The 26739-nt window shown below is 42.8% G+C and overlaps 1 protein-coding gene across 5 annotated transcripts; it reads right to left on the minus strand.

The window, feature by feature from the left end:
- Positions 1–423: 423 nt before the first annotated feature.
- Positions 424–26562, minus strand: rbfox2 (RNA binding fox-1 homolog 2). Of its 5 annotated transcripts, none has more exons than XM_088373640.1 (13): positions 25395–26562; positions 20898–20948; positions 11595–11801; positions 10742–10909; positions 10370–10423; positions 10200–10292; positions 7114–7201; positions 6745–6801; positions 6507–6657; positions 5733–5769; positions 4035–4123; positions 3566–3638; positions 424–3304 (listed from the first exon to the last, which is right to left on the minus strand). In XM_088373640.1, exons 1-13 carry the CDS (start codon positions 25644–25646, stop codon positions 3260–3262), a joined length of 1365 nt encoding a protein of 454 aa, XP_088229766.1. In that variant the 5' UTR covers positions 25647–26562; the 3' UTR covers positions 424–3259. The 5 variants fall into 5 exon arrangements, 3 of the variants coding, with proteins under 3 accessions (XP_088229766.1, XP_088229765.1, XP_088229767.1); XM_088373639.1 differs by lacking the exon at positions 5733–5769 and adding an exon at positions 6108–6153 and having other exon boundaries at positions 25395–26557; XR_015858006.1 differs by lacking the exon at positions 424–3304 and adding an exon at positions 6108–6153 and having other exon boundaries at positions 3584–3638.
- Positions 26563–26739: the final 177 nt, after the last annotated feature.

The following is a 26739-nucleotide window of genomic DNA, read 5'->3' on the forward strand; positions in this document are numbered from 1 at the left end:
GCCTAAAAAAGTAAATAATCATAATGAGGTAAACCTCATGGTTAAATAAAAGTAAAGTAGAACATAAGTTAATGCATTGACAATCGGTACCCACGTCACAATTGTGCCGTACACCAAGCATGTGTCTGCTGCCCCCCAGTGGATGAAACCTAAAATGCAGCCAGAAACTGGGGTTGGGGCCCAAACACGTTATCACCCACACCTCTCCCGTTTACAGGTGATTTTTAAGGAACGTTTTGATCATCTTAACCATCACAAAAACTAAACTTTTAGAACTTAAATACAACTTTCACTGTAAAGGTGAAACATCAAGAAAAGTCTGGTTACATTGGTTTAAACCAGACACTTCTTGACCTTTGTCAGCCTATTTGGAGTCACTTAAATGTTGCTTAATTGAAGTGGAATAAAAGGACATGAGATCCATTTCACAACAAAACAATTTTATATAAAACATTTTAAATGGACAATGACAAAAAACAAAGAAAAAAACAAAAGAGGCAGTCAAACTGGGTACTAGGGTTGGAGGTTTGAGAGCTTAAAGCAACCATGATGAAGGGGAGCCACTTTTAATTGTCACTAGAATAAAGTGGCAGGAGAACCATGACTAAATCAAGCTGCCATACTCATTTTTTTCTTTCCTCCAGGTTGCCACATTGTGCTAGTTAGTATTCACTCGGTCCTGACTGCTAGCTGTCATCAGTCATGGCTTTCATTTAGTGAGTAAGGATGCAAATGTCTCAGATGTCAAACACCGAAGACACAAGTTTCATGCACAACTATTTTTTTTGTTTGACTTGACAAGTAATTGCTCATGCTGGTTTGTTTGTCCATGCCTTTGAATGACCCCATTTGAGATCATTTTGCAGTTGGTTAAGTAGAATGTGCTGAGGACTCTTGTTAGCATCTTTGGCTCGTCCTTTTTTTTTTTTCTGTCTAGCACACATTCTATAGCTGAATGGAGATATTAAAGAAGTTGCATTCATGAGCAGCACATAAAAAAATGTAATAGGAGAAATCTGCCAGGTTTCACACACAATTTAAAACAACCTGATGTGTGCAGATTTGCTCATTTGAAATGTTCCAAGTCTGCGTTACAAAATGCGACGTTGAAATAAGCCAAAGTAGTGCTTTCCACCAACTCATTCAAGTCACCTGAAAATGTGGACATAAGGAAAATAACGTTCGCTATATTGTGATGTACGGTCAAATATCATGCTAAATAATCCCCAAAACAACAGTCTGCTAGTGTTACATGCATACCATTACGTAGTTCTCCTCTTGGTATGACTTTCTCAAGAATAAAAATAATAATGTTAATAAAAATTGAAATTTAACTTACACCTTTTCAGGAGGAACAACACTTGCGGATATAAAAAGAACACAAAGTAAAAGACAGCAATAGGATCATCAAGGATGACATTAACAAAGATAATATATTTATACATATATTCCAAAAAATGTGCTTTCTACAAATCTTTGGAACAAAAACAAAAAGCCAAAAAAGCCACATCTGGAAATATAGAATACAATAGTATAGAAATATGCACAATAGTAAGGTGTTTTGCATTTAAATATTGTTTTTTTTTTCCATTAACTTGACAGGATCTCTCTCACTATCACCTATTTTGTTTTTCAGGAAGACTTAATCGGCGTTGGAGTTACTCATCAATTACGGAGCCTGAGGGAAGAATCTAACGTTTACACAGTGAATACTTGACTTAGTAGATTCAAAGCATAAAAAAAAAATTAAAAAATAGCTACTCTAAGTAAGAGCGCCATCAGCTTAGTGTTGCACTTTTGGTGCGTCGTAGCACATGCACAGAGTGTGGGTGACATTCCGTGCCGGAGGCCAAGAGGCAAAACATCACTTTACCGATGCTTATTTTCACTTTTTAAGGCCTCAACATATTTTAATGAGGATTTTTTCAGATCCCATACCAAAACAGACTATAATTAGTGGAAGCAAAAAAAAAAAAATGCTTGCTTGGAAGTTGTTTTACTATGACTTATTCTGAAAAATGACAGCCTTATTTTTTTGTTATATTTTTTCATTCACTAATAGACGCCATGCCATGCCCCCATTAATCACAGAAGAAAAATGACAACACCTCTGATCTCCTTTCAGATGGCACGATGACTGATTACACCACGTCACGAGAGATATCATTTCCATCTGGCAAGCAGACATGGTATCTGTAAAGCTAACATTTGGAGACTTAGGTGCCTCTGTCTTGCCAAGTGGAGCAAAAGCCTTTTTTTAACATGGTTGCGAAACACAAACACCCATTCGATGTCCAGAAAATGACACGAACTGCAGATGGACCCTTCGGTATTAAGTGATATATTTGCTATAATACATTTTTTTTTTTACTATACATGTTTGAATGAGATATTTGTAGATAAAATGCTTTCAACTTAAAATAATGCAATTGTCCAAGTAACAAAGCCTTAGCCCTAATACCAGTTGAGTCACTAAACCATGTCATGGCTATTATTTGAGGAAAAAGGAAATTAGTGTCTGTTATTTTATTTATTTTTTAATCATATGCTACCAAATTCTGTGTGAGAACACGCTGGGCCAAAACCTCGCTAGGAAAGTTTAGCTGATGTCAGAAAAAAATATATATAGGGATTTCAATGATTCTAAATTTGGTAACTGACTCTAAACTAATTCATTTGCATATTATAATTTAAAGGTTCACCGTTTCCGTATAGTGAGAAAAACTTGAGGTAAGGACCGGCGCTAGTAAGCCTCCCTCCCTCAGCTTTCAGTCATCTTTCCAAGCTGCCATGTTGAGTCTCTGTGCCCCCCGGCGAATTCTCTCCTTTTACTATTCAGCCACAACCCATCAGTGAGCTTTTTCTCGCATCCCTACTGCCACAGTTGAGCTTGAACGTGCAAGTCATTCTCAAAGACAAACCATTCAAAGGTAAACGAAAAGAGCCTTTGGAAGAACATCTGGGTTCCATCACAAGTCTTGTGCTGCTGAGTGAGGAAGGACTGAGAAGTGGGACTATAATACAGCCGTGCAATAAGGGAAGGTGGCTATTTTTGCCTTCTTTTCTCTTTTCTTTTTAAGGTCAAGGCCAGCCAGCCATCAGTCTTTGATACAGCATTCCTCTATTTCTGTGTATGAAAACATGGGACTTCTCTTGGATGGGAACTTGGTGTGGTTGAGTCCAAGTTGGGTGCAGTCCACTTTCGCAACAATTAACGGAGCGCTTTCAGATGAAAGAGCTCCTGAGAAATGTAGTGTCTTTAATAAGGGGTGAATCTACTGTAGCCCCCCCTGTACAGCGTGGCCTGCGAACAACAACGCTCATTTAGTAAATGGGCGAGTCCAGAAAGTAGCAGTTCACACCTACAGACTGATTAAAAAAATATATACTAAATATATATATAAATATATATACTATAAAATATATCAATAAAAAATAAAAGTCCTCAAATGTCATTGGCCATACCATTGTTCTTCATGAGTTCTCTCAATGCTAATTACATAATTTGTAAACATAACTCTCGTACTGTAGTTGAAAACTGCACACGAATTTGGAAACGACTCACCATGGCTCCAACACCGTAGGCAGCTGGGGCAAGTGCAGCATGGTAGGGGTCAGCTGTGTAGACTCGTCCGTAGCTGTAGGTGAAAAACAACAACAGCCCTTCAAACATCTTTTTTTTTTTTTCTTTCAAATTTAACACATTATGCCAGATAAAAACGCACAACAGTCCAGCGGTAGAAAATTTGGAGCATAACCTCGGCAGAGGTGGTGTTGTGTGTATGTGTACATATCAAAATGAACAATCAGAAGATAAAATAGCATCACAAAATAGAGTGGGTATGCCTTTGTACCCGGCAAATTTTGTTTGGTAACATCAACATTTGTGCTGCTCAAATATGTGAACATGATTCACTTAAAGTTTAATAATGACTCACACTAAAATGGCAAGAACGGTGAGTAAGTCTACACTTTTGAGAAAAATCAAAAAAATGTCAAACTAGTATGGTAGTCAGAATAAGCCCACCACTCACCTGTCACTGTAAGCTGCTGCCGCCGCCGCCGCTGCCGCGGGTGTGGCTACGGCTGTCGGCTGGGCGTAACGATACGTGGCGTAGCCTCCCTGCGATGAGGCAATGAAAAAGAGGAGGAAGACGAGGGTCGGGTGCGTGGCAGAGGAAGACATTTGTTCAAATCTCGCTTGACATTGTGCTCAGGGTAAGAAGCCACCAGGCAACTAACTACAGGGTTACATTGTGAGGGAAAGGAGAAAGATTAACGAGCAGACAGTCAGCAAAAGACTAATCTGGTGCAGCATTCACAAGGATGTAGCTCAGGCTCAGTGTGGCTCTCTCCCTCCATGACTAACCCACAAAAAAAAGATCCACAATTTGTTCATAATGTGCCCTTTTCAGCTTCGTTAAGTTGGACATGGAGGGAGAATAGTTCTTAATATGTGACCCTACCAAAAACATACAGTTAAAGAAAAACAAACAGATGGAAAGGTGTCATTTGTACACTATGGACACACAAAAACACAACAGGTGTGCGTTTTTCACTCACACATTCATAAAAAAAACAACCTCAGATGGCCAAGCGACCAATCACAGACACAGCATGCTTTTGTCCAAACTCTGATATGAACTGTTTATTAGACCAAACATCCCTCCATCAACACAGATCGCCGCATTCTAGCCTAAAGATCAGTCACGACCAAATCCCCGCATTCAGGAGCAGCACGTCGCAAAGCCGTTGGGAAAGACTGGACCCGTGGTTGGGGAAGGAAGTGAAGAGGAGGTTAAATGAGAAATAAGGATGGGTGGATTGGAGTAAATTTCCAAAAGAAATATTAAGCGTGAGGGGGAGGACGATCGAAGGGCTCGGGTGGGTCAGCCTTATAAGTACAATACGAGTGCATGCCGACACTGATTTGAGTTAGCATGCCACAAAGTGAAACACACAGGGAGACTCCTGGAAGGGGTCTGAATTAGCTTATCACCAAAGTCATTACGGAGCACCTCAAATGGATCCTTTTTTTCAAAATCAGCAGGTCACTCACTTCTTTTCCTTGGATTTTTGTTGTTGCATGTGTGCACCTTTCTTTGCTATCAAGTCATCCGCACGATATGCCATTTTCACAATTGACGCTACTTCTGCTGTATTTTCTCACTCAAAGGCGTAAAACTTAAATATTCTTACTGCGAGGGGCTAAACCGATTAGTTGACGAGTCTAACAATTTTTAGCAAGACTATTTCCCAATTTATTATTGCAAATGTAGTTTGCAGTGCTGTTTTAAAAATTAGAAATGTTACCCTTTTTTCTACTAACTAATTAAGAGCTTTCTATGACTGCATCATCACTTTCTGTCATGCGTTCTAAAAATAATGAGACTGAAAAATTAGATATCCCTTTTTTTCCCGTTTGAAGAATCTCAAGTGCAAAATGTTTCCACTAGTTAAAAAAATAACCTCTGCTTTGATTTCATTTCGTATAAACATGAATTTAGCACTATATTCCAGTTGGGCTTGCATGCATACATCTATCTCCTCCCTGGTGCTAAATAATTTTCTCCCCCTTCCGCAACTCCACCCTTGTCAGAATTCAGTGAGTTAGTAGAAGAGGACAGAGAAGGCATCTCAATCTCAGATGGTCAAAAAATGTCTAGCAGCACGCAGTCATTGGAGACGAGGAGGATGCACACTGGCTCTCGCGTGGAGAGTGTCAACCCTACCTGAGGCAATCTGCCACTAATGTCCTGAAACACTAGTCTACAGAGAGAACAGAAACAGCTCTTGTCAACCTGTTCACGCACTCGCACACACCATTACGCACTCATAATTGTAATGGTAACACAACTCACAAAAGCACAGAGGCAAACCCTACAGGAGAATACTCATGAATGTGCAAGCATCTGTATATTAGCTGCAATTTGTTGTAATGAGGACTTGGACTAGGGAGAATTGGTGTGATGCTGGAAACACTCGAGTACATGTCTGAGTGGGTTTGGTCTGTGCTATTGTCACACTGTCAAACCTACAGGCAAGAGGGGGGTCGAAACATAGGGAGGAAAGGGTGAGGCAGCGGGCGGAGGGACACTTATACTTACATAAAGATCAGCGGCACTGTAAAAACCTTCCTGATAGGCCATCACGCTGAGAGAGAGAGATAAGAGCAAAGAAAGGGGAAAAAAAGGGGGGGAAACCAGGAAGGGGTGGGAATAAAAATAAAGGGGGGGTAATGGTGCAATGTTTCACCATGTGTAGGGAAGAAGGAATTGTTTCCAAACAGGTTGTGAAAGAGAGAAAAGACAGAAATGTGAGATTATTACACACCGTGCAACATGCAAGAAAAACAACACCAGCTCAATGTATACAAATATGCTCACTTTACTGAAGCTCATATTACCAGATTGGAGATACGAAAAAAATATAATGGTATTTGAGCTCAGCAAAGTGTTATATATACAACACACATGAAATTTGACTTAGCGATGAGAGGTGCTCACCCAGGGTAGGTGGGGATGGCAGGTTGCGGCACAGCCGCCCTGACTGCACTGTACACGGGCCGCGCGCGACCTCGCAGATGAGCGCCGCGGAAGGTCGCCGCGGCCGTGGAGGCGGCCGCTGCAGCTGCCGCTGGGTAGGGAAACCCTGGCACTGGTTGACAAAAAAAAAATAAAATAACTCAAGTCAAATGGGAAATATTTTCAAGCATCGACTCATTTTCAAATCTGGTAGCTGTACCCGTGTAGAGCTCGGGACTGTACATGGCTCCCATCACAGGACTTAACTTCCAGCCAGCTGAAGACAAACAAAAGATGAAGTAAATTTCAACCGGATCACTGAACAATCACACTCGAGTCAGATTATTATTTTAATATGGAAACACAATTTTTTTAGACTCACTTATTCTGTAGATTATTTTATCTTTATTATTAATTGACTGACAATTTTTTTGTCTTAGCACACCATTTTATAGCTTCTTATTTTGTAAACACAAACTGAGTTGCACCAATATTTTTGTTGTATCTATGTCACTCAGTGACAATAAAAGCTAGGATGATAAAGTGTTCATGATACTGCTTTGTGCAATTTTCGTGTAAAAAGTCATACCATATGGTAGAGCAGCAAGACCCTCTCCATTAGTGTACGGGGTTGTCATCTTCTTGTTTGTCATCACTCTGGCCGTGGCATTGTTGACCTAAACAGAGGAGAAACCGCATTGTTCACTCAATATTAACATATTCAGAACACATATACTAAATTAACTATTTCAGGTACTGGTACACCACTAAGTCTAAAAAGTAGTGAGATTGAGATGTCGTTGCCCCTTCATAATTTACTTGATTAATTCTGTTGATGAGCAGCCATGGAATTTGACGCATGCATTTTTATTTTTAGAGAAACACTGAAAACAAGGATCCTGTTGAGTAGTCAGGCAGTTTGCACACAAACAATGCAACCAAAAGGCACACAACAAATATTTCAGAGAAAAAAAGGGGCATTCAAAAAGGAAATCCAAGATTATTGCACGGCTATACCTTTGAAAAAAGGAGGGGAAAGAAGGTGAATTAAGCAGCATAGTCATCGGTTGAACACAATGCAAAAGGAAATGAAAAAAAAAATATTCCAATGCAAAAATGACACACAGCCAATCAAGAGCATCTTACATCAGCAGAGGTGAGCACAACCAACCAATCAGCAAGCATTGAGGCAGCAACGGAGCAATCAAAAAACAACTCGGCAGCCCTCCCGATCACATTTTACAGGAAAAAAAAAAAAAGAAACAGGAAGAGGGGAAGGACAGAGAAAGGACAGGAGGATAGAGGGATGCAAGTGGAGGAGCCAGTCCACATGAAAACACATACGATGAGGGCGGGAGAGTGAAACGAGCCGTCCCAATGTGCAGACCTTCTCATGAACAGACACACATACTATACATATGGAAGACAGATCACATGGGGGGGGAGGTGAAGGAAAAAAAAAAACAGTGGGAGGATGCAAATGTCATTCCCGACTAAAAATAACCAAATAAATGAATAATAAATAGGTAAATCAAACCGTTGGTTGTGAAACGCTGCCAGGAAGGCATCGCAATCAGAGAGACCTCAAAGCACGCAACTAACGCACACCATCAGAACCAAACTGGTCGAAAAAGGCAATCAAGAAGACCAGGGAAAGAAAAACTGCTAACTCGTCTATTCGCGGGCCTTAAAATGCTCTTTACTTGGAGATGGACTCAATTTGAGCTGCCCGCATTATCAGTCTGGTGTCGTCCCCCTTTTACAACTGTCTGCAGAGTAGAGAGCGGATTGGCGCAAAGTGATGATCAGCTGCTACGGTACATGAAATACAGCCACACCGTTTTCTCCGCTACGGCTAACACAGCACTCATGCTTCAGCATGCCGTCCCAACTAAATGCAACTAGTGGCTGAAACATGACAAAGAAACGACATATGATGTCATACAGATGCCAAAATAGAGAGAGCGAGAGAAAGAAGAGTCAAACCATGCAAGGAGACACAGCTCTGGAGTTGAATGCAGTTAGAGAGGTGATTGGAATGAATGCAGAAGAAGTGCTGCAGGTCTGAATTGTTGCACTTGCAGATAGATGCAGCACATTCACGGGTGGCCTTCGTTATGCCATGCGGTCAATTGCTATTCTCCAAATCGTTTCATTCTCCACCTCCCCAAACAATCACAGAATTAGCCAATCGGGATCTCTCAATCAATCGCCCCGTGGCTGTCATTTGGGTGCCGCCCCAATTGGGGTGGATGGGGTGAGGGGAGAGGGGTTTCATTCAAAAGATGATGCCATGTACACAACTTACCGTTGCCGGGGGAACGGCGTGAGGACACGCGAGCAGTTACCGTGGAGACTGACAACAACAACATACAAAAATCATCAGGGAAATAGAGAAAATATGTGTACGAAAGAAATGATGAGCCAAAAAAAAGGAAAACATAAAATCGAAAGAACACAACGATAATAATGAATCACCTCTAGAGGGGAAGTGATGTCACATGTGAACAGTCGCCTACATAGACCAAGTCAATCCAGCTACTCGAAAACCACGGCACGCACAATAATTAAAAGAAAAAAGAATAAACATAAAAACTAACCGGGGAGAAAAATTCAAACAAAACTTATTAACGTTCTGCGGTGTAATTTAAATTGTTTGACAAGAATATTCAGAGGTATGTGGGGGTAGGGAGGAGGTGCATTGTGGGGTGGGGTGGGGGACACAGACAAAGACAAACCGACTGGCACGGTGAAGAAGAGCGGAGAAAGCTGATGGACAGGAGAAGAGAGGGGATGATAACGAGCCTTCCACTTAGTCATTCTCCACCCACGCACGGACAGAAAAAGAGTGCTGCGCATTCACAATCACAACCATGCAAGAAGGGCTTTACTGACAAGAAAAAGAAAGACAACATAGCAAACGGTGTATTGTAGCTTCGACACTACTTGCCACAAAAACCTGAGCTCATGCTGGCAAAGGCAAACTAAAAATACAACCACGTTGTGATTATTTTTCATAGATACAAAACAAGTGGGGGATGCAACACTTTGTATAAGCAATCTTCGGAAGCATCGTCAACACCGCACCTCTCGGCAATCTCATTCCCAAACGGTGGCACTTCAAGGCCTCGCCATGCAAACATCTCTTAAAATCTTAAACATCATCCGACGTCATGACCCCAACCATGCAGCATTCGTTAAACTCCTAACACCGGCAAGCACTATTTTCACAAGGCTAATAACTGGCTCCTGCACTCAACCAGAACGCAATTATAGCCACTCATTATGATCAAGGATGGTGTGATGTTGGGAAACTGTGCAGCGGGAGAAAGAAAAAAAAAAAAAGTCCTCCATGCTTGTAAGAGAAGCGGATATCATCAGCCACCCCCGGCCATGCCTGTCGTGCTGCCACTCCACCCAGCATGCTTTGCAAAGCATACAGCTTTGAGGAAACGACAAGAACAAGAGTAAACATCGACAAGAAGCGCCGTCCAGTGTGTGCACTGATGCGCCATGCTAGAGTGAAGGCAGACAGGTTAGAGTTGAACACAGAACAGCCATCCGGAAAAAAACGCCAAATGCTGCATTCTCATCGGACATGAAGGGAGAACAAAAGGAGAAAAATGGCTATCTTCAAATGAAATACGAAAAGGGGAGGGGGGAGCGGCAAATTACCTCAATCTTACGTCCTTCAACGAGGGTACCATGAAGCTTCTCTCGGGCCCTCTCTGCATCTGCGCTCGTCTCGAATGTTACAAAACCGAAGCCCTGCAAAAAGAGTGCTAGTTGTGTTTCTGGTAGTTGTTGATATTTGAAAAGGCAAAATGGCCCTCTTGCTGTCTTACCTTGGATCCTCTCTCGTTGAAAATGATCTCGACATCAAGAATTTTGCCATATTGCTGCGACAAAAAAAAAAGCGTTAAGTACCGCATCTCACCACAAGGTGTCAGCACTGTTCAAGCATGGGGAGGAGCTGGCAGCCAGCCATACCCTCCCAATATGACTTCCACATGTGTGCGCCACGTTCATGCACATGGACGCATTTGACAAAAGACACCCCTTTACACGCTTAAATGGGCATGCTCATTTCAAGCCACACAAATGAAGGACAGTTGAGAAAACAGGGAAAAAACAGATGGGATCCAATAGTCCAAAGTGATTTGTCATGTGATGAATCACGGTGGGAAGGGGGACGGTGAATAATTCAGTCTGCATACCCCAAACATCTGCCGCAGATCTGGGTCTCGGAAGCGGAAGGGAATGTTGGACACGTGGAGGCGTTTGGGTGTCCCCTTGGCGTCTGAATCATCTCCGATGCTCCCCCCGCCGCTACCCCCTCCTCCTCCTGAGCCTGACTGGCCATCAATCTGCGAGGAGCCATCTGACTGTTGGGCCGCAGGGACGAGGAAGGAAAAGACACACAATGGAAATAAATGTTGTCATTTACCTACGTGTTGTTTTGGCCGCCTCGTTTGAGCGATTAATGTGACCCAAAGTCAAAAGTGACATTGTTAATAGTGCCAATTAGGAAACTATCGAGTTGGTAACATGTCTGATGAACACGAGAAGATTAATATCAGCTCCAGTATTGATCCAGCAGCTAGCTTATTTGTTTTGCTTTGGAAATCTAATCTATCATGTTTTAAGAGTTTAGCACTATTTTGACATGCAATGCGGTTACAATTATTTGAGTATTCTGAAAAAAATTAAAAAAATGCTCGGATGTTTTTCGAAGGGCACCTGGTGTCTGTCTTTTTCCAATTTGAAAAAAATTATGTTTAAAGCAATAATTATATGTCAATAAAAACTTTCACTAAAAGCGAATCATTATTACCTCTCAATGTTGACTGTCTTGGCAAAATCAGGTCATAGCCTCATAATTTGTTTGTTACAAATAAGATTTCTTGCCCTATTTAGGACCAATAACAAGTTAGCAACATCATGTGAAATGTGGATTGCACTATTAGATCAAGTGAGTTTTTTCTAATTTAATGAGACGGAAATTACCCACATCATCACAACATGTCATGTGATGCGGAGAAGAAGAAGAAGAAGGAGGCTGACACTCACTTGGCCACCGAGGCTGTTGACAACATTGACGACGCTGTTCACCGCGCCGCCGGCTTCCACTGGGCCCTGCACGGCGCCCGCCGCGTACAGACTGCCGCCGTAATCCAGGGCAAGGCCGTTCTGGGGAGGAGGTGGAGGAGGAGGAGGGAAGGCTGCGAAAGGCGGCGGTCCGAGTCCCTCCTGACCAGAAGTACTATCTTGGGAACCCTGTTGGAAGGAAGGGCGAAAAGCTCAGTTGGCAACCTTCCACTACATCTTCAAGCAGGCCTGTCACATGACCGGATGGATGCCACTTCCATCAACCTCAGTTGGAGGCATATACACAAGACTCAAATATTTGCAGCCCCCATATGCGTGTGTAACCATCTCCACTCGCCCCCCCCTACCAATCAAATATTCACTGCACACATCTATTATTGAGGGTCACGTGCCCCCTTGCTCAGTGTTGTACATGCCAAGACACACACTCGTCTCTACATACAAACCACCTTTGACACGCAAACGCCCACACAGCTCACGCAAAGCCGCCAACTGTTAGCATGGAAGCTTGCCCGAGTGCCCGTTAGTGGTCCGGAATATACTTGTGGAAGTTAACAGCGTGCGTAGGAGAAAAGAAAAACACACACTGGGTGCTGGTGGCTGCGGGGTGGTTACCCTAAATGGTCACGAGAGATGGACGGAGAATGGGGGAGGGGTAGAGAAGTTGATGACTGACGGAGGAAGTATGGACTATGTTGGCTGAGCACCGCAGTGATAAAGAGAAAACGTGTGCACAACAGTTTTGAAGACTCTCGGTGCTACAACTTGTTTTTGTCTGTGCAAAATGGCTACGACCTTGATCAGTATGCAGCAAGGTTAAAATAAAGCATACATGAGGTAGTACTATAGATTTAAGATCATTTTAACAAGACCTTCACTTAGCTGGCGAGCTAATTATATTACGATCATAATGCTTGAAATGCAAACTTTACGTTTCCATCCTTATGTTCCGTACGTGAACAGAAGTGTCGCACTCTCGCTGCTGTCTTGTGACAACAGCAGGTGTGACTTTGAAGGTTTGTGTGACTTTGACCAAAATTTACATTGAGCATTCAACTTTTAAGTTGGCACCGTATTTGCTGTTCACGAATAAAAGACTCACGCCGCAACCTCTCCATCTCCTTGTACCTCCATGCGAGCCCTCCTACATCTAATTATCCTTCCCATTCACCGCTATAATGAAATTACACTATCATAAAAGTAGTTCTGATGAGGGTGGCACTGAGGTTAGGTCGTAACAATTATTGAGTTAATTGATATTCATTTGCCTTTCACCACCCAAAAATTTGCCATGCTTACCTGACATCTGGTGGGCTACACTTACTTGTGTGTGTTTTGTGTGTGTGACAGGCTGCAGTCATGCCCATCTGAGTAGCACAATAGATCTCTGTCCCTTTGGGAGTGTTAAAAGTGTGTGGGAGGGCGTGTATGTACGCGTGTTTGTGTGTGCGCCATCTGTCTCAAAGCTTTTGACCTTACTCGGTGACACACCTGTGTCACGGGGCCTTTATTTCAGCGTCAACCGACGGGCCTCGGACATACGGGCCGTCACGAGAGATGACTTTCACTCATCGTGTTTCGATTACATTTCCTATCTGCTTGTCTCGCTTTTGGCACCAGGACATCAGTTTTCTGCCGCACTTATATTACCTCGGTGTGGGTGGTCGTCATGGCGACGCTGCGTGAAACCACTGCGGCATCATTTACAATGTGGAACATGAGCCGCTTTTGCGCTAAACAGCAGCAAAAAAAAAAAAACTCACTACACCAGCAGAGAACTTGTGTTTACAAAATATTTTATGCGGTGCAATCCTTGACTACGATTCATTAGTCTACAGGACTGTCTCGGAAAATTTGAATATTGTGATAAAGTTATTTTATTTTCTGTAATGCAATTAAAAAAACAAAAATGTCCCACATTCTGGATTCATTACAAATCAACTGAAATATTGCAAGCCTTTTATTATTTAATTTTGGGTTTTTAATTGCATTATAGAAAATAAAGAACTTTATCACAATATTCTAATTTTCTGAGACAGCATAGAACTATATTAAAATAATTTTAGTCAACACATAAATACTGTCGCCGGGTTATTCTACTGCGCATGTGTCTTCCCAGAAATGATTCCCCCGTTGGATCGCAGCACCAGATGAGTACAGTGGCCACATTACGGACCAGCGTGTCCAACTTCATTCACATGTTCAGAGAGCAGCTGTGTACACTAATTTCAACCCTGAAGCTTTGCAGACAGTCTGCAATTTTATCTTAAAATTCAACCACTTTTTGCACACGAAAACTCCGATGTGCAATAGCAAATGGAGGTAAGCTGTAATGATGCTCTCTCAAGATGGAGAGCTAAAAAAAAAAAAAAAACCATGCCAGGCAAATATGATGACCTGGATGATCTCATATTGTATCTTGCAACAAATCCAGTCAGTCGGCGGAAGATGAAAATGATAGCGGACGGCGACACGCATCGTTGTGGGTCACTCGGCGAGAACTAAACGAGGTGATAAATACAAACAAAGAAACGAGAGCTACTCCTATGTCTTAATAGAAAGGGAAAGTTGATCACCTGGCTCGGGTCGTATGATGAAACATGTTTACGACGTCGATGAAGGACAAGCGTTAGTATATCGAGTATCACGTCAGTATGTAAATACGTGAATGTTCACATTCACTTGGTTGTTCCGTAAGATCTTTTAGCATTTTATCAGCGTTAGAGGAAGGTTGGTGAAAATGTTGCTTTAACATTGGAGATTGAAAACGTCTCAATCTTGGCAAATTTCGACTGGACAGAAGAACCAAGTCACTTCTCCACCTACTGGCGGACATTGTCCAATTTGTTGGTAAAACCCGCCTGTGAGAGACTGTGCTGGTGACTCACAGCTCACGTGACTAAGGATGACTCAAAGTTGGACAACCTGTGATGCAACTCAGGCGGGCAGTCATTTCAGGACTTCATGCTTTTATGTCTTGACCACATGGCATGCTTTTAGAAAGCTGTTGCGCAAACATACACCAACAATCTTGGCCAGGGGCGAAGAAAATGGAGAGGCGATGGATGTTCTTTTAGAAATCTTAGAAAGCCTTGTACTTCGGTTAGGCGATTGGCATTTCAGCCAAAAACCCACCAGCCATAAAAATAGTCCGTTCCGTGCCTGCGTATGGCTCTTGGAATAACGTTCTTGACCCATCAAGTTACAAGCCTGTGTCTTATTGTGAATGGCCTTTGGGATTCACATTCACTGACCAAAGACATACTATAGATGGCAGGATAAAAGAAAGAGGGCATTCTACCTGAGGGAAATTTTCGAGTGTGCATTATATGTCAGCACTCAGATTTGCGCATGCTTTGTTTGTGTCCATCTTGGGTGCATAGTGGCGTCCGCAGGCGTTAGGGCATTAAGGGTTGTGTAAGTGCACGCCCTTAACTGGCAAAGCGAGCGACTCGGAGCGGTAGATGTAGCTGACTTACTTTCGGGTCAGTTATCAGCGGCAAGTGTGTCTGAGGAGCCATGTTATAAAAGAGTCAGCGTAGCACGATGAGCACGACGGAGAAGATGACGCGGCAAAGATAGAGGCACCACCGGGTCATTTCATTCAAGAAATGTCACTTGACTGTTTTACTTGGCTAGGCCAACTCGATGGAAGATCTGATTTTGCTTCCTGCCTCAAATTTTGTCAGTTGGCGCAGTCTTCAAAGTAATAGTTTTAGGATTATTTAGTACCCCGACGTACACTAAATGTTGAATTATGTGTCCCTTTTTTTGGCCTTTGGCTCCGCAGCGTTGCTACCGAGGTTGCAAACAGCTGGAAAACCATTTACGACGCGTCTGCAGCATACCGATGAGCCAGGAGACACCCTCTTATTTAATTATTCCATCCCACATCACCCCCCATCACTCTTTCTCCTCCTCCCCCCTTCATGCCGCTGTTCTCTCTTTCCTCCCACTCGCCGAGTGGCTTCTTTCCGCTTCATAAAATCCAGACGGGACCCTCGCATACATACGTGCCGTCCCCATTCGAGTCAATCAAGCTCGTTTGCCTCATAGCAACAGCAATTCTGCGACATCCTGTCCTGCCCTCCCACAGGCTTCCCCGTCGCCTTATAGGGTAACATGCCTGCTTGTCAAACAAATCCCTCCCTGTCCGCCCCCTTTTTTTTTTCCTTTTAAGGGTTTGACTCTGGAGACACCCCCCTTCTTCTACTGTAAATGTGTGCAGGCCTGTACATCCCTGACTTCAGTTGCCCCCGCCTCCGTCTGTATCAATGGTCCGCTAGGCTCCGCTGCGGCGACGTATGAATGGTAAACACAACAAAACAAAAAGGCCAGTGACATTATTTGTCTTCATTTAATCCTTATTAATAGCCGCACGCCACATCAAAACAAGCACCTGCAGGTGAACAAACAAACGCTGACATCTTTGCTATACGGAGTTTTTTTTTTTCGATATAATAAAGGTAAGCAGGTTATCTGCAAACGAGCGACCCGGGCAGCGTTCTCACAGGCAAGTCGGCGAGGGCAACCCCGATCTATTTCAAAAACGCGCAGATGCCTCGCTGCGAGCGCTTTCGGAGCAATTACAGAGCAAATTGCTGCAAAGGAGGCACAAGCGTTTATGCTCCATCGTGGCAACCGTAGCCAATTCCCGCTTCTTAAAAAAAAAATGAGGCAGAGAGCAAAGGTGTTTATCTAACATAGCGGTGAGCTCGACGGTCTCCCTCACGCCTCGAACCATCTAACAATCTGTGCAAAATGAATGACTCATCCCAGTTGCCACGGCAACACGGCTCATTGGGATCATTTAAAGACCATTATTGTTAACCCTGCAAAGAATCGATAAGAAGATTTGGAGGTGGAGGAAGCGTGTGTAAATGTGCGTGTGCATGTATGTGTGGAGGGGGTGTTTGCGTGCCTGTGTGTGTGTGCTTGTGTGTGTGAGTCTTTGCAGCAGGTTAGAGTCTCTCCCCTGCTTGAGGGCATAGGTGGGGTTTGAGAAAATATTTCAGCAGTGCAGCCAGTACTTTAACTTTGCCAGGCTCAAAAAGGCAAAAATAAGCAAATTTTGTAGGATTAACTAAATTACAAACAAAACTGCAAAGTCAGCTGGATAAAAACTCTCTGAAGGAGCAAGCTAGCTTCTGGCTTACAGTATCCTGAGCAAGTCATCCCCGCATAACGGCAGCCCCATCATCCGTCAGGCTTCCCTTGCCGGGGGTGTCCCGTCACCTTTTCCCAAATAATCAATTTCTATTCTCCCTCTTATTCTCTTCTCTGTGTTCCCCATCCCCCCTCTTCCAGGGTCTCTTGAAGGAAAACATTGAGATAACAGCTGCCAGGGCCCCGGGGAGAGCAGGAGGAGGGAGAAAAGAGGTCAAACAGTAAAGAGAGCAAGGTAGAGCTGAAAGAGGAGCACACACGCGATGAGAAAGTGAATTAGGAATCACACACACGTACACACACACAGCGCTCACTTTTAACTCGTATCAAATTAAATATGAAGACTTTTTTTTAACACAAAGTGCGCTCGGCGTACGTTACTGAGCCAGTAGAGGAGCATTAAAAAAAAAAAGGGGGGGGGACCAACTGTTCTGTGGACACCTGTTCTTTTTGCTCATAGGCAAGAATGATGTACACAGACAGCTGCAGGGGTAATAAAGACCACTTTTACTCCCCCCCACCCCTTTATTGCTTTCAGCCCAGCAGCCATGTGCGGAGTTTATCAGCGCGGAGATCCGCAGCATCCAACCAACTGCACCGTAGCGATCGCATAGATTCCTCTGAGCATACATAATACATGGCAGAATAATTTCTGGCAGGAGCTGCTCCGATGTTCACATTGCGTGCGCTTCTCGCTCTGGGCGGCAGAACAGATGCCACAACAACAGCGTTGCCATCCATCGCCACTGGAGCATTTCATCAAAAACGGCAACTTTGTGGCCGGGAATAAAATGAGCGGAGCGCCCGAGCGAAAGGGTCAAGTGGAGTTCTCATCCCTCAGTCATTAATCAGCGCTTCATGCTTGATGACAGTTCCGCGGACGGTCGTGTAGCCGAGAGTCACCGAGCATTCGCGCACAGGCACGGTCAGCGGAAACACTCACCGACAACACGGAAGGATAGTAGAGTCCCATCATCGTATTGTGAGCAACACCACACTGTCGTCTCTCCTTCTCCTCTCTCACTCCGTTCCTCTTGTCACGCTGCCTCGCCTCGCTTCGCTGGCTGGCTCTCCCTCTACCGAGCCCGTGTCACCTCAGCAGCTCCGTCTCTTCTTGTCTGTCTCACAGATTCAAAATCTCCCTCTCTCTGCCCCCGCTCGCTGGGTCTGCCCTGACAGCCCCCCCCCTCCGCCTTCGCTGCCTCCTCCTCCTCCAGCCTCTGTCCCTGTCACTTTCTCTCCCTCGTTCACTCACGTCTTTCTCTCCCACTCGCGCCCTCTTTTCTTTCCCTACACGCAAGCTTCTGTTTTGCTGCTGTGCCCTTGCCTGCTCATCTTTTCGATCTCCCCTCTCAGCCAGAGACAAGCTAGCCACCTCTAAAACAACTCCACCCCCTGACTTGGTCACACCTGCAAACTTGCCCCTCCCCTTTGCTTTCCATCGTAGTTCCACTAAGCTCTCTCTCTTTTTTCCGTGCACTCCCACCACTCTCCTTCACCATATAGGTGAGTTAACTGGGACTGATGGCACCAGTGGGAGAGAGATCCCATTCCTCGCTCTTTATCTACAAACCAGACACAAATACAGATCTGGAACGACGGAATCCATCGGCTAAAGTAAAACAAAAAAGCAATGTATTTAACGTTAGTGATGTCAAGCTACTGCTAATAAGCTTGCATACTGTACATAGTCAAACATTCTTTACCAAAGATTAAGATTTTTAATATGTTGACATTAATGTGTTAATGGACTTGATAGTCAATTAATCACAATTCAAAGAAATTAAGGCAAGATTGAGTGCACTACTCAGTTGCAACCACACATGGCGCTGTTGAGCAAGTCTGTGCTCGTTCTACTTTGTGGCATAAAAGCATATTTCGACTGAAAAGGACAGAACCCCCCCTAAAAAAAACACACACAAAAACATGCCTTCGCTTCATCTTTAAAGTCTAAGTGCATCAATTTTTAAAACGTCTTTTACTTGTCAATACAATTTGGGTCCTACTCAGGATTTGATTAACCTTCAACATTAGGGTAGAATCCGTAATAGATTTAATAAAAAGCTCGCTTTACCAAGATGAACTATTCTTGACAGCCAGGGAGGTAACTATTTAATAATGGTTATTATCACAGTCGTAGGTGACTGCAATGCATCCTGTCTCAAATGTGTTAAATATATATATATATAAAAAAAGGCTATAAATCTGAAGTGACATGTGACCCAGCTGTCATTTACAGCTTCCAGTCTAAAGGCCCTGCCAAGCATTTACGCCAATAGACAATAAATCAAAGCTGTATGATTCCTCTTTTTCATTATTTAAGGGTTCTGACTCAGACATCTTTCAGATAATAATTAATAATAGACACATAAAAAAGTGGGTCAGGAATTGATTCAAATCCACCAGAGTAGCGAAGCAACAAAAGATGCAAAACAGGAGTAAATACAGTTATTAAGAGCACATGGATGAGATACGTGTTGTTCATGTCATCAAGCAGGCAGAGCACGTCTTTCTTCACACATTGAGCTTGTGCAGATCCCCAGGCTCTTCCTCTAGGAGCCTTTGATCACATCACCTTCACACCACTCTTGACAGTTTAGCACCTCTGCAATGTGGGAACATCTTCTGCACGCCATCCTTGTCTTTTGCATAGCCTTTTGTCCCTCATCAACGGTACTTACCAAAACTAAATTGGTCTGATTGGCTTTAGGTGAATTTAAGGAAAGACCGAACCATCACACATCACTACAGCAAACTAAAAAATTCCATTACAAATTCTAATTGACTTAAATTTAATTAAACTTGCTGGGAATTTTTTTTTATGTTTTTACAAATTCTAATTTACTTAGATTTAATTTAATTTAACTTGCTGGGAATTTTTTAAAAGATAGCAACATGGCACGTGGTGTTTTTTTCTAATGATTTTTTTTTGGGGGGGGGGGGAGTCAAGTCATTTTAAATGCCTTAGAAATTTCGACACGCCATCTAGGAGACCCCCTTGGAATTTTGGCTTGTATCAAATTATTGGTTTAATTTAATATTCCACACAAATCTAGTGAATTTATGAATACACTAAAGAAGCTATTTTTTGTGACATTCATTCAGCTTATTTATTTTTCCAACGGGAAATATGTGACTTTTCTCAATAAAAGGTTGGCAAACAATGAATTAAACAGTTAAAAAGAAATAACTGACAATACACTGCTGCGTGATGACATTATCCGTGCTTTCTTCCCATTCCACTTAGATGTGACATTTCTCGGTTGACTAATCAATAGATAGTGTGTGATTAGCTACACCCAACACACATGAAAATACACAAAGTGCATCGGGGGGGGCTTTTATTTTCCAATTGAAAAGCTAAACAAATGTTTCATTTTAAAATGGTGTCATGGAGTTTGAAGCTTATTTGAATTTTAATATCGGTCTCCCATTGGTGTTTTGCAACACATCCAGTTGCTAGTCTGTGCTGTGTGCATGCCACCGTTTCTCCACTTACTTATTCATGATTTTCTATAATTTATCACACGTATGTAGTTCGCAGCAGGCAACTCTTTTTGCCTTTGCGACTATTTTCATTCGAACATCATCATTAGAGGGAGGGGGGGAATGGTTCAAAGTAGTGTCATCTCATCACTGTGCAGCAAAAATGAAAAGTGGCTAATTGGCTGGCAGCCATGTGAATAATCTAAGCAGCCTCATACAAACAAGATGGTTTCGAGTAAAGGCTTAAGATGGGGATGAAGAAGAGCAGCAACCAGAGGTTTGGGAGGATGGCGGAGGAAGGGAGGGAGGAGAGGATTATGGGTAGAGCATCAGAGGATGAGCGGATGATCGAAGGATTAACCATATCAACTGAGCAGTCTAATAACGGTTAGGAGGCTAATGGGAACACAAGGAAACAGACTGCTGCTTTACACATAAAATGTTGTATATTGGAGGTGCTGAAAAGAAAGCAATGCGGGTTGTACTTAAAATATATCTTCCCTTATTGTCATAACTCCTAGCGGGTGGTTTTGAATTTTATACAAGATGTAATAATTCTAAGAATATTCATGGCTTTATTTGTTCTTATGATTGATATAACAATATTCTTACCTGGCTGTGAGGGGGGTATCCATGGTAACCGAGGGTCAGTGGATCGTTATTCTGAAAGAAACAAGATGAGATACAGTTGAAACCTGAAGGGTACATAACATATTTTTTTAATTTTGCTAAATGCTACAATATTGAGAGTGACAAAAGTGGTTTTCATTTTTCATTTCATCTGTCCGAAGCTTTTGGAAGAAACATCTGACCAACGTTTATGTTTGAATCCTGCAGTTCAAAGAAATACTAAGGAAATGTATGTAAACTTTAGACTTTTGAAATTATGGAGAAAAAGGCATACCCAATGGATTGCGGGGGCCATTGTTATTAATACCATTTAAATCTAAAACATTTTGCTTGAAGCAGAATATTTCAATCAACTAATGTCTATTAGAAATAGAAAGGCAGCCATTACAACAACACTTTGGAGGGATTTTTTTCATCTTGTGAAATTAAAAGACAACCTTTCCTTGCCTCTGTCATTTTTCTTTGTGGAAGTAATGTCCCTTTGCCTTCTCTGGCCCCCGGGGAAACACTTTGCTCTGTGCGTATCACAGTTTGAGTTGGGCTGATTAGTTCTGTAGCCATCTCACACCGAACCCCCAAGGGATCATTTCACTAAAACTGAACATCACTTTGCCAATGCAGGAGCTAAAGCTGCTGAAACAGGAAGTGGCTCAGTGATTGAAAGAAAAAAAAAAAAAAGTGAGACAATCCAAGAGCCAAAAATGCACTTAGTGAACTAGCTTTAGGATCTTGAAGCCCTAAATAATGAAACGTGTTTTTAGGGGCTTGAATAACATGAATAAAATATAACCTTATTTTGAAGCAAGGCCAGAAGATCGAAATAAGAATACACATTAAAAATAATGAAAGAACCAATTGAGATTTCTGACTTTTTGTCAAAATGCTAATCATTTGGAGTTGAAATGAGACAACCTGAGCTCAAAATACAAGAGGAAACGGAGGGAACAAAAACAATGACTCATACATGAGTGGAGTCATGTGGTTCATTTCCAGAAGGAATGTGCATCAGCGTCAGTCTTAATAACAGTTGCGTGCAAATTGCACAAGAACAAAAAGATTGTTTTCATTCACTCTCTGAAATGTCAAACATTATGTCGATGATTTTCTTTTTACACTGACACAATTGAGAGATAACACGTATCTACGTGTTACATTATTAGTTGGCAAGGTAACAAACACAGAACTTCACTTCCCAATAATGCTCAAGTGCCATTTTGTTATTCATTGGTTTGGCTACCAACATGGCGTGACATGGAATTAATTTATTGGCAGGATGTCTTTCTGCATCCATCTGTTTTTCAAAATTGAGGGCTGTGGTCAAAAGATTACGCCTCTCTTCAAAAAAATGCTTCAGCTAACATTAGCAACTGTGATGAATAAGCACTTGGGATAATTAATCAATGGCTATAATAATCTTAGCACCAAGAACTTTGTCTTGAGAATTAATGGGTCGAGAATGTTTTAGGCCTAGCTTGGTGAAATTCAACTCCAGTGCTGGGTCAAAACAAGAACTATGTATCCATTTTTCTCTGTGTATATATATGTATATTTAAAAACCAAAGTTGTTGAACGGATCGGGGCGTGGGTGGTGATGGTGGGGGGTCACCAGATGGTGAGGGGGAAGTTATGTGATGAGAAGCTTGTTTACCTCCAACTTGCCCTTCCCACCATCTTTTCTCCTAGCTTCACTAACGCCTTGAACACATGACCCCTGTTCTTCTCAGGTGGTTGCTGTGCAAATGCCTGTAAAGCATCTAATTTGGTCGCAGAACTCGAATCTATTCCTATCGTGTCTTGGGAATGCTGCTCTTTTAAGAACTATATTTGACTGTTCTGACAGTCATCCCGCATCACTGCTAAAGCGGGCCACGCAACACACACACACACACACTCATACACACAGAGAGAACGCACATGTGTTTTATCCACACAGCACTTATGTGCTAAGCTTACAAACAGCAACCTCAAGTTTATTTTATTTCAGTGAAGTTTACGCCACGTGAAGTTTTCACAACAAACACACGTTCACGCACAGTTGTGAGAAAATGTTGGAGGACTCTTAAGTAGATTTTGGCAGTGGCTACACAAATTGTTTAGAACCAAACAATTCCCAATACATGATGTTTAGTGGATAGCACTGTGCAAAATTAAAAAAGGGTCATACTTGACTTTTGTATTCAAAGTAGACAAGCGAATGGGAAAATGGAGCTCTACTTTATTCTGTCTTAATCTATACAGTGCTCGGGCCCGAATGATTAAATGGCTGATAATTCTGCCTGAGTCAGCACTCAACGTGACACTGGTTTAGAAACATGAGCTCAGAACATTCAGAGACATAATAAATAACATTCGGCTATTCAACTGCCACCAGATCTATGTCAACTAGCATGAAAACAAAATGAAAGATAATACACCCTGAATGCATAGCAAGACTATATTTCTTTTGTCGAGTTTACCGGGATAAGAATACAGAGGGGTGTGCATTAATGTTCTAGTCAAATCATTTGTCCTCAAAGCTGTCAACCCTGGCAAGACCTGATTATGTTAGAAAGAAAAGCAAAAGAGAGAGCGCGTACAGCCCCATTCCGATGCAGAGTGACAACAAACATGGGACATTCAGCAACATGCCTGATGGATATTGAAAGTGACAACCTCATCTCAACATTGGCCAGTAGCGGACCCGAAGTGCGGATGCAGGGTGGTGTTATGAATACCCTGAAGGAGATGTAAACGATTTCCCAATTGTTGCAGTGCAAAAAACAAAATAGTCTGGAATAGTCTGGCTTTTCAAATATATTGATTTAAAGTTGCTTGGGTATGCTGAGAAGTCATAAACTGCATGCAGCGTTGATTTAGCGTCGACTTGATGTAGCATTGCCACCCACACACCAAAATGACATCAACCAGTGCCGGGAACAGTCCCATTACTGCAGAAGGCCAAATAGATTGCTCTTGGCCGCAACCACATCCAATTGTGTAGGCTTCACTTAGAGGTCAAAGCTGACTTGTGTCAGCAATAAATGGTTAAAAATGGGGAGGTGTGAGTGTGGGAGGGTCTCAAAAGAAGGCAAGTATGAAGCTTCAGGATATTTTCCACTCTTTAAATTCCTAGGATGTTTAGCTTTGTTAGTTTCTGTTTTAGTTAAAAGCATTTTTGTTTTATTAATAAAAATATTTCTTTCGGTTTCTTTCCCAACTAAAACAACCTTGTGTTTTTTTTTTAAAACTAGTTTGGGCACATTTTGTAGAACACGCGTATTGCAAAGTATTTTTTTTAATGAACTTGCACTTTAAATGTGCCACTTTAAATGTATGATTTAGTTGAAGTCTGCACACTACAAGTGCACCATTGTCCAGTATGCATATTCTGGTTAAGGACCAAGACTGCAGTGGAAGATCTGTCTAATACCAAGTATGACTTTGATGCACAATTCACTTATTTTTTTTGTGTACAACAGTACGAGTGTTGTGTGAATGCTCTGCCTTAGATAAGGATTTCAGGGATCAGTGTGGTTATAAAGCCCCCTCTAGTATGAGATGTGATCCCATTAGCTGGAAACAAAGCCTCTTTACTGCCAATGATAGGGAAAATCTGTTCAGAGAGCAACAACTATAGAGGGTGGCCTTCTCTTGCCCTCGCTCTCTCTTTCTCTCTCTCTCCACTTCCCTCGCTTTCATTTCCGCATTATCCAACAAGCTCACGTTCAATACATTTTAGAGACTAAAACTATTGATCTGTGCTTCTCTGCTCTCCCACACACAAACATGCTCTCCCATCCGCAAACATCTACTTTAAAGTGTGTTTATGTTACTGACAGCACTCACTGGCGGCTGGTCTGCATGGAACACCAGCCATTTAGTTTTCCAAGCAGGAGCAAACAGACCACTTCACTTCAATTACAGCTGTTTCCAATGGCAGGCAAATAGCTTTCTCCATCCTCACAGAGCACTCCAACATGCATAATATAGCATAATGATGAGCAAAGCATCCTCTCGTTCAACAACAAACCTCCATTGGAGACTTATTTGACCATTCACGGTATAAATTGACAATTCGATGACACCAAAGGAAAATAGGTCAAAGATGATCAAAGTAGTTCAGGAGGGTGGTGGAAAGTAACGTTTCGGAGGATCAAGAGTACAATGAAGTCCCTAACCTGCCTTTTAAAGTGGAGGGTCTTTGTTTACCTCAAATATCCCCTCCTGCTCAGCAACCCCGTTAAAGATCACAAGCAAACAGTGGCGTGTGTTTTGCTCTCTACAAAGTAATGTCCACACTTCCATGTCAAGCTGTTTTTAAATTACATTAAGAAAAGCCCCATTGTAACATGCACAATTTAATTAGAATGTTAATTCAGCATGAAATTTGTGATCACTGAGCACAACTCAATTAAGTTTTTACAATTGTGACCCCTTTACATGCGACACAAACAAGAACAAAAGAAGCAATAATGAACCAGTTCAGAACGTCTCCCTTACCTGTCCAATGTCGCCAATCCCTCCCGAGCAATCCATTCGAGGGCGCTTGCACTCAGCCCCTGTCGAGTCGACCAGGGAGGCCGCTGTCTGGCCATCGGGCTCCGGGTCTCCACGCTTCATTCCCCGGACAGCAGCAGGAGCGCCGCCCACGTTGGGATGCACTCCGGCCAGGGTGTCAAGATCTCGATCCCGCTCCAGAAGTCCACGGGACACGGGCAGCATGATCGATGCAACGTCGGTCGACATTAACATTTATATATATAGAGAGAAAGGGGTTCTTATTCTCCCCTACTGGGGTTAAAGGAGGACGATTGTTTTCACACTTTGTGCGTGCAACTGAAGGGTAAATTAACTAGTTAAAATGCATAGGCCTTAGAGTAAGCCCTTGTCAAACACAAAATAAACGTGAGTCTGCACGATAAAGATGTTTAAATATAGCGCCTACTATTTACAGTGACGGCGCCAGATTGCAGAGGCCTGTGCTATGTCTGATTCGAACAAACCAAATAAATCAGCAGCGATCACAACAAATGGCTGCCTACCGCCAAAATGTCCATTAGGAATCAGCCTCTTCCCCCCTTCTTTTTACAGTGAGGGCCTCTCGATTAAGAGACAGAACATCCTACCGCAAGCTCAAGACGAAAAAGCCCCTCAACATGTCGCCTGTGTTCTCCTCGTAGACTGGGACCACAAGCGCGGAGGTTCACAGCAAGTCGAGCCCGGTCAGGAGCGCTCCCTTGCCCCCATAATAGTCCGCAAGTAGCTAGAAAGGTTGACGACAGACGGGGTTGTTTTTTCCCCCCGTTTCGCGGTTCCTATCTCCGCTAAGAGTATTCCCCCTCTCTCTTTTTCTCCCGGTGTGTTCTAGCGGCGTGTGCTCCGGGGAAAGGAAATCGAGCTCCCCTCCCTCTTGGCAAGTCTTTCCCCTCCTCCCGTCTTCCGCTCTCCTTTTGAACGCCGAGCCCGCAAGTGTGCGCAATGTGCCGCAGTGCCTCCATACATTTGTGCGAGGGGCGGAGGGCGTCAAACTTACTGGTCTAAAGATGTTCATACTCTAAGCCCCTTTCTCACTAGATCTTCTCCATTTCCACGCCTCCGTTTTCCTCATTTGACAGCGTGTTTTATTTTACGCTCCGTGGATTTGCTCTTGAAAACACAATTCCCCAAGTTCTTACACAACCGAGGACCTAGGCCCAGTGTTGAGTAATGCAGTATGAAGCATTGCCTTGGGCTTGTCTGGTATTTTTATTGCTTGGATGACACCCAGTGGTCAAAGGCTACCATGAGAGGCTAATGAGTGCAGAAAAAAAAAAAAATCCCAATACAGGGCAAAGGTTTCGTTCCA

The sequence above is a fragment of the Syngnathus floridae genome, chromosome 4, assembly GCF_059516105.1.
Source record: "Syngnathus floridae isolate MCC-2025c chromosome 4, RoL_Sflo_1.0, whole genome shotgun sequence".
NCBI classification, from domain to species: domain Eukaryota; kingdom Metazoa; phylum Chordata; class Actinopteri; order Syngnathiformes; family Syngnathidae; genus Syngnathus; species Syngnathus floridae.